General features: G+C 31.9%; 2 protein-coding genes across 2 annotated transcripts; both read right to left on the bottom strand.

Moving 5' to 3' along the window:
• Window positions 1-2038: 2038 nt before the first annotated feature.
• Window positions 2039-4473, bottom strand: LOC130956339 (F-box protein At1g10780). The gene is made up of 4 exons (XM_057883376.1): window positions 4312-4473; window positions 3071-3814; window positions 2692-2972; window positions 2039-2603 (listed from the first exon to the last, which is right to left on the bottom strand). The coding sequence occupies exons 1-4, from the start codon at window positions 4313-4315 to the stop codon at window positions 2367-2369; spliced, it is 1266 nt and encodes a 421-aa protein (XP_057739359.1). The 5' UTR covers window positions 4316-4473; the 3' UTR covers window positions 2039-2366.
• Window positions 4474-5284: 811 nt separating this feature from the next.
• On the bottom strand, window positions 5285-7961 carry LOC130954908 (probable plastid-lipid-associated protein 4, chloroplastic). Its single transcript, XM_057881679.1, has 6 exons — window positions 7614-7961; window positions 6820-6933; window positions 6629-6724; window positions 6470-6544; window positions 6117-6184; window positions 5285-5907 (listed from the first exon to the last, which is right to left on the bottom strand). The coding sequence occupies exons 1-6, from the start codon at window positions 7929-7931 to the stop codon at window positions 5835-5837; spliced, it is 744 nt and encodes a 247-aa protein (XP_057737662.1). The 5' UTR covers window positions 7932-7961; the 3' UTR covers window positions 5285-5834.
• Between the last annotated feature and the right edge of the window lie 485 nt (window positions 7962-8446).

Here is an 8446-nt window from a genome sequence, read left to right as displayed (position 1 = left end):
TAGAATCGTCATCCCTATTTGATATCCTCTGCCCATTGGGAGAAGTTTTTACGGGATTTTTTGTATCCATAGAAACTATATTCCAGCTTCTTTTTAACATGCTTGCATCTTATTCATGTCGAGTGGTTGTCTGACTATGTTATTGATCATCCGCCATTATCAAGAGTTGAGCTCCAGGTCCCCGGCAACGGCGCCAATGTTCCGGGGCTTACCTAGAACCGGACGGTGGTTGGACTTGTTTGAGGCCCAAGCGCTGGAGGAGTGTGGTCTCCGACTTGGTTTACGTCTGGGAGCCGCCTCCGAGTTGTGTGTTCCAAGAGATGGGGGGTGGTACCTGCAAAGACACTCCGATGCCTAAGTCAGCATGGGGTAAAGCAAGTTTAGAATGTATTGGAACTTAGAGATACCTGAGGGGTGTCAGGGTATTTATAGTGGTGATCCAATAACCACCGTTGGAGTAGTGCCACCTTTTTAGGTGGATAACCGTCCCTTTATCTAGGGATTGTTGGGATATGGCTTCTAGAAGTGGTTAGAGAGATTTTAGGGGCAGTTACTTATTTGAATAAGCGTTATCTGCCAGCTATCTCTTGAACCCGACTTCTTTGAAAAGAAGTCTGTGTTGAGTCCGACCTCTTTTGAGGAGGTCGGTGAATAACGAAGGCCAATCTTTGGATTGGGCCTTTTGGTGTATTTGGACCTGAGCCTTAGTGTTGGGCCAGTGTATGAACAATAACATTCTTTAATTGCATTAAAATTAAAATTGAAATATTAAAATTAAAATTGAAATATATCTATATTATGTATCATATATTAATATTACTATCTAATTTAATAAGCAAATGTATCACTTGACACTTTCTTAGTAAAATTGAGAAAAAATATCTTTTTTTTTTCAAAATTAATAAACTCCCTTCCTAAATTTTCTCATCTACCTCTCTCCATTTTTCTATTTCTCTCTACTATTTTTACTCTATATATAATTTATATTTTATATTAATAATTTGACAAATCAAAATGTCATTTGATATTTTTTTACAATTAAAATAAAATTTTTTCTTTCAAAATTAACAAACTCTTACTCTCACTCTCATTCTTCATCTTTATCTTTCTTTCTTTTTTCTCTCATTCTCTATTTTTAATATCTTTCTCTTTTACAAAAAATAAAATTAACAAAATAATATAATTTAAATAAAAATATTATTATTGTTATTATATACATAGTTTTTTAATTTTAAATTTATATACATAGTTTTTTATTTAGTTTTAAATTTTTACCGCTTATCTTTTTAATTTATATTTTCATTTCTCTTCTTTCAAATATTTATTACATATAATTTGGAGATAATGCTAATGTTATAATTAAAAATTAGAATCAAAATTCAATTGTTTTAAAAAAATTAATTTTGATTTAATTTTATAACTATTAATATAATTTTTTTATGCTAATATCTAATTATATTTTTATATACACAGGGAAAAAAATATTATTTTTAAATAACAAGTATAAAAATTAATTATTTCTATTTATACGACAGACTTAACAGTTAATACCTAATTAAATGTAAAAATATACACGTTAAATTGTTTTAAATTTTAGATAACGAATATTAAAATTAATTATTAATAAAAAATTAGATTTTATCATATAAAAATAATAACTAAAAATCTTATTGATTAATTTTTTATCTACAGATATCTTAGTCTTCTTAGTCAAAAACTTTTGTCAACTCACAGCTTTTTTTTTGTAAAAGTTTAATTTTATAAATCTTTTGTCATGCATAATGTATGTTGTCATAACAAAGTGGACCGTAGTTTTAAAAAAATTATATTCCTAAAAATACTAGTAATATTCTAAAAGGTTTCAACTGTCAAGTTTAATGGTGGATAGTATATAAAGTATAAACACCTTTTTCTTAAAAAAATGGAAAAAGCAACACCATTATCATGTTCTTTTGATAATCATGTGAAAGATGATAATCCAATCATTCTCCAAATTAACTTAACAGAAAGATCATAATTCCAAATGACGTTCAAAAGCAATACATTAGAAGTTTACAAAGTCAATTAGCTCCCCGAAATATTGAGAACCATACATCAATTCAGCAGTGAGTAGTCCAACTTAAGCTAAAAATGAACAACAAAAGTCTCTTTTGACAATACAAAAATGAAAAACAAAAAGTGTAGACTAGTGCACAAGACTCACCCACTTAATGGGAGAGTAAGTCCATAACCTTATTCAGGCAAATAAAGAGCCTATTTCTAAGATTTGAACTCATAAGGCAACAACCTTGCCAGTGAAACAAGGTTCATCACCCTCTTCCTATATTATGAATGCATCAAGAAACAATGATAGCCTTCTATAAGCTTTATTCTATTCGTACCTTCTCATGGTTCATGTATCTCAAGCGGCAAATCTCATCAAAAAAATCATCAGCACTGGTGTGGCAGCTCTTCATTTGAAGAATCTTTATAACCATGGTCCTCAAATTTTTCCCATACTTCAACAAGGATTCAAGAGTACTGATTTTCTGTTCAGCATTTAGTGGTGATCTTACAGTGATTACAGCCTCCTCCAAACATGGGATGACAAACCCAGGATCAACCTGCAAAATGAATCAATATCAGCATTAGATAAGATTTCTAAGAGCACACTTAATCAGAAGAGTAATATTTAGCCTATTATGAATTTACATGTTTCAGACTGTTCCTCTGGCACAGAGCTGCGAACATAGCTCCATGGATATCAAACTTCTGCAGCTTTGGATGGCTATTGAAAAATTCAACAAAATCAATCTCTGGAAAGGGTTGCAGAGCCTCAAAGTCCCCTGTGAATTCAACCTTCATAAAAAGATGCTTCACCTCACTTGCCAATTTCAGCATTTTACATATTGCATCCCAGCACCATTGGACTCCCCGCATCGACAGGAACTCCAGAACATTGAGGTTTCCGAAATCTATCATGTATACCCTCCCTGGAAACAATTAACATGAGATGAAAGAAATATAAGAACAAGAAAACACAGCCAGTAAGAAAAAACTATATGGACAAGAATCACTTATGGAAAATTACCCGAACTGTTGGAAATTGAAAGCTTCTTCAAATGCCCGGTTTCAGGGACCCTGATCCAACTACAGCCTTGTACCTCAAGGGATTCAATTTTCGGAGAGATAAGAGAAAGTGAACAGTTTCCCAGACCATAAAAATCAAGCTTACACTCCTCTAAATATGGCAGCTCAATTGAAATTGATCTAACCCCCTCACATCCAAGCAACAGCAACCGTTTAAGATAAGGACATGCTAGAAGCACCACAGTCAATACAGGATCCTCCAATCTTGCACCAATTATTTCAAGGGTGCTAAGATTTTGGAAGACATCCCATTTTGGCGAATTTATCATTAAAACACCCCACAATTTTAGAGACACCAAATTCTTTGCTGCCCCAATGCAGTCCAACTTTGATGGACTTTCACGTGATGCCTGGTTATCAGCAAGGTTGTCCATTCGAAGCTCAAGCTGAGCGAGTGATTGACCTACAAGAGACAGCCATGAAGCAAGGCCTGAAGGGGAGAAAGGGCTATATACCACTAACTCTTCTAATTTTACAACATTTGATACCATTCTCTGCACAATGTTGTCCGGAATTTCACCACTGGAGGGGTTATCAAATGAGTTGCGAGGAAAATAGAGAGTTCTGACATAAGTTGTTGCATCTTTCCATCGCTTAGAAACACAGTTACAAGCTGCTACATCACGAGCATTACTGATATGGGACAAGATGTATTGAAGTAGGGCATCGGGGAGAGATTCCATAGCTGAGGACAATAATCATTCAGGTAATGAGCAATATGAAATAGACAGATTCAAGTAAAGAATGTAATTGAACATAGTGAAAACTGTCATCACTAAATAAACCTCAAAATACATGACTAAACTAAGCAAAGCATTGTTTTTCCCCAGCTTTACTATCACAATCTTTTTACTCAAACAATAGATTTTGCAACTTTAGATTATACTAACACCATCAACATGTTTGAGATAAGTGAACAATCATAATCAATAAACTTTCAAAAAATTGAAATCTCAGCTAGCAATGCATACATTTCTAGACTAATTATAAAAGTCCAGTTAAGATTTAAACATTTCATAACAATTTAAAACAGAAATGAAACCGAATCTGAGAATTTCAAGTAAATGCACAGTAACAAAAACCCACTCATAGCTCAAACCATAAACATCCAAAACAAACAAAACAAAAAAGTTCAATTTTATTCCTCTTAGTTGAGCGTAAAATGCGACGGGAAAAACTTACACATAATGAGATCCGAAAAGAGTGAGGGAAGAAAAAGCTTTGGCAATTAACGTGAATGAAGATCTGGGTATGGGTCTTCGTTATCCCTTGCCTGTGCCAAAGATTCTCTCCTTCTCTCTCTCTCACTCTCACTCTATATTGCAATACGAAGAGGGACATAATAATATAGGGAGCTCATAGGAACAGTGTTTTTCTTTTATTGCAAAAAAAAAAAAAAGAACGAAGAAGAGAGAAGATTTTGGGATTTTTTTTTTTAAATTTTCTGGAAAGTTTGTGTTGTTTTGTTAGTTGTCTGTTTGGCTCAAGTTGAAAATTTTTGGAGAATGAGGGTTGCGCCTCAAAATTAAAATTTGCCCGCTTTCATTTTCGCTATTTCAAATATTTTTTGACCGTTCAAACAGGCAGGACAAGGCTCCAACATATTAAACCATATAATATATATAGTTAATTAGTTATATACATAACCCTACACATGTGAGTTACTTCCCATGCTTAAAAACACAGTAACTCACACACCCACATTATTATTATGTAACATTTTATATATCCATCACTGCTATTGTAATTAAGTAGATGAGTTATACCATTGTATTTGAACTTGATATCTTTATCATGAAGAGTTATTCTTAAAAAACTTTAGCACTGTATGTAAGCGTGTTACTAGCATTCACCAATTAATTAATTGAATTCTAGCAAATGAGATATATCACGTTTAGAGATTTAAATTGATTTATCTCCGTGGTAACATTAGTAACAATGTGGAGCAAGCACGTTGCAAAATTAGAGGCAAGCTTTGTTTTAAGCACTCCTTGACAACAGCTGCTTAGCTTGCAAATTGCTTTTTTTTATTTGTCCGCATTAGAAAATTCTTTATCACCAACTAAGGAAGCCTTTTTTTTCATAAAATTATTTAGAAGTTGTTTAATTATGTTAATAGTGGTTTATTGAACGAGTCATAATTATTACAATGACAAAAAACCAAATGTTATAATAATTAATTGATCATTCACCTAAACCCACCTAAATCCTTCACTTAAGAAGGTAAAAAAAAAATTTTAACTATCATCATATGCTTCAATAGTATTGGCTAGACTAACATGGATCCGTGGACACAAAAACATAGTCGCTTGAAAGCACCTATTAATTAATGGCACATTTCCAAGCTGTCTTGTTTTCCTGAATCCCTAGCTTAGTTGATAAGATATTAAATCAAATCAAATAATATAGTATACATCAAGTATCAAGATTTGACAACCACTTATTTTGTCTCAGACTCAGAGTCTCCACTTAATACAACAAACTTCAAGGGGGTGGATCATGGATGTACTCATAAGTCTTAGTTTCAGATTATTTTTTTTTTTAATACACCAAGAAGAGTGCTAACAGTAAAATGGTTTTAACGGTATAAGACTTTAAGTCAACTTGAATAGCAACACTGCAGCAGAAAATTACAAGTTTCAACTTGTATATATTTTCAACAAGCAGTTGAGTCAGAGAATAGAAGTGCTGAGAATACATCATTTTCACACAGGAACCCGGTAAGATGGATCCACCATTTTCAAGATGAACAAGTTTCCTTTGTCACCTCTTGATACTCTGTTATTTTGAATTATGATAATAATTAAGTAAGCAAGCAAGCATGAGAATGAATATTTAATTTCTACTCTATAATATAACAAGTCATATATAATAGGTAGCTAAAATTGAGATGAAGCTAAAGAAAAAGTTCCAATGGGTTTAATTTCATTGCTTTTCCCAAGTGGGATACAAAGTAAATGTGACCAAAATAAAATGTGGCAACTCACCTAAGTTCTTCATCTAAATATGTAATTTCCAATTCACCACGGGCTCTTCCAGGTGCCTTCACAGGTATCTGCACATTTTTTATTATAACTCTCACAAGATTAAGGAGGTCAACTAATAATTTGCTATGAAATTTTGAAGAAGCCTGATAAAATGATATGAAGAACTAACATTGCAAAATATAATTTAAGTCATAATTTGTTGAATGAAAATGTTTGGTAACAAAAAAATGTTAGCCAAAAACGATCAGAACTTGCCTTATTTAGTATTCATTAAATGCTAAATGAGATAAGTTATGGCTGTTTTTTTGATCTCCCTAGCATTACCGTTTATTGAAACCCTGAATAAAACTTACCAAGCCTAAGATTTTGAATGTATCAAATTGTACAGCTACTTTCCTTGCATTTAGAGGTGTTAGATTTGCTGTCACCTACACAGTTTGAAAATGCTGATTTCATTTACATGTGAAATACAATCTAATTTTCTAAATTTCGCAATAATAATGGGTACGCGCCTGGTTGAAGAATGGCCAAGACTCCATGTTTTGGGCCCTAAGGGTATCCACATTGATTGCTTGATAATTTGTAACTGATCTCAAAAGCTTTGGTCTCTGTCATTCAATATATGATATAACGAAAGCATACAGAAAATGAAAAGGCAAATCAATTATTTATCAATGACATAGAAATAGTAGTATTGGTTTACTTTGGTTTGCAAGATTGACTGAGAGGTAGTGTATATAAGCTCCCATTTGCCATCAAGTAGATTAGATTTGAGGGGCTCCTTTGTAGGATTAACTGCTTCAAGTTTGCGTGCAATCTATTTAGATGGAAATAAATCCCAACAATCAACAATGAACATGCTCGTGAACAACTTACATCAAAATTTCCTCACAAATATACCAAAGAATAATGCATATATAATTTACATATTTGTAAATGTGAAAAAAAGTTCATGAAACCACTTTAAGTTTTTGAAATAAGTAATTTTATGATATGGTATAAAAGCTTGTAAAAACTATATAAAATTTAAGCAAACCAAATCAATTTTGAGTGCAATGGATAAGGTAGATTAGAGTTTAAGTTTAAACTCTATCCTAATTGAACGTGTACATCTTAAATCTCTCAATCCGATTCTATCCAACCCTACCTGAATAAAACAAATTTATTTTCAATAAATTACAATATTTAGTGTTTTCAAATTTTATAATATCAAATATTATTTATGTATTATTAGCAAATTAAATTATTAGGTCAGTGACACTAAATACTTGAAAAACTTGGATTCAACCCTACTTATGATATCATAAACTTTTTGAAGTAAGTAATTAATGAGTAGGAAATGTAGCTCAATAACAATTTTTGATTAATTATGGATTTAACTTGGGCTTATTACTCGTATTCTTCTCTGGAATCATAAAATCCGCATCCAAAAACTAAAAACTGTTGATAAAAAATAAATAAAGTTGAAGGAGATAGTAGAAGATTAGGAAATGAAACCTGATCAACAGTTTGCTGGTCATCGGGGGAGGCATCAGCACCTCGATCAAGAGGTGCAATGGCCTGAAGTAGCTCTTGCTTGATGGTGTTGGCATCTTTGCCGCCTTTCTTCAAGAAAGCAGGGAAGAATGAGACTTGAGCTCTCCATTTCTCAGTGTGAGTGGTGGCGGTTCTGATGATGATAGGGAAGTTACAAGAAGAAGAAGAGAAATGCGGTGGATGAAGAAAGAGTAGTTTGGGAGAGGAGGAGTGATGTGTGGTGTTGAGAGGTGGAAGGTGGTGATGGTGTGCGCCCAAGGAGGGAGAGGATAAGGCCATATTTCATGTTCACCTGCCTTCTCCTTCTCCTTTTCATTTTCATTTTCTTGCTAAATTTTCTTCTCAAAAATAAATACAAAAAATTTGGGGATAAAATTTACTTACACAAAAAATAAATACAGATTAATGGCACATTTGTGTTTATTGGATCAAAATAAAAAATATAAATATCAAAATAAATATAGATACTTTATACATATTAAAATTTATTTAAATAAAAATTGAATTTAATTAAAAAACTAATTCTTTATTAATTATTTTTTTCTAAAATTAAAAATAAAACTCGAACCTAATACTTTTAGATGAAGATGAAAAGATTATATCATTTAGGTTATAATTAATTAACAAATTAATTATTTATTAATTAACATTAGTTAAAATGTTATTTTTTATTCAGATTAATATTTAAATAAACGTCGAAAATTATATATCAAATATTTAAAATTTTATTAAAAAAATTCAAAAAAATATATTTAAAATTAGTGAAAAATTTACTAGACATCATGAATAATATG

Source organism: Arachis stenosperma, chromosome 10 (genome assembly GCF_014773155.1).
Source record: "Arachis stenosperma cultivar V10309 chromosome 10, arast.V10309.gnm1.PFL2, whole genome shotgun sequence".
NCBI classification, from domain to species: domain Eukaryota; kingdom Viridiplantae; phylum Streptophyta; class Magnoliopsida; order Fabales; family Fabaceae; genus Arachis; species Arachis stenosperma.
This window is presented reverse-complemented; position numbering and strand designations above follow the sequence as displayed.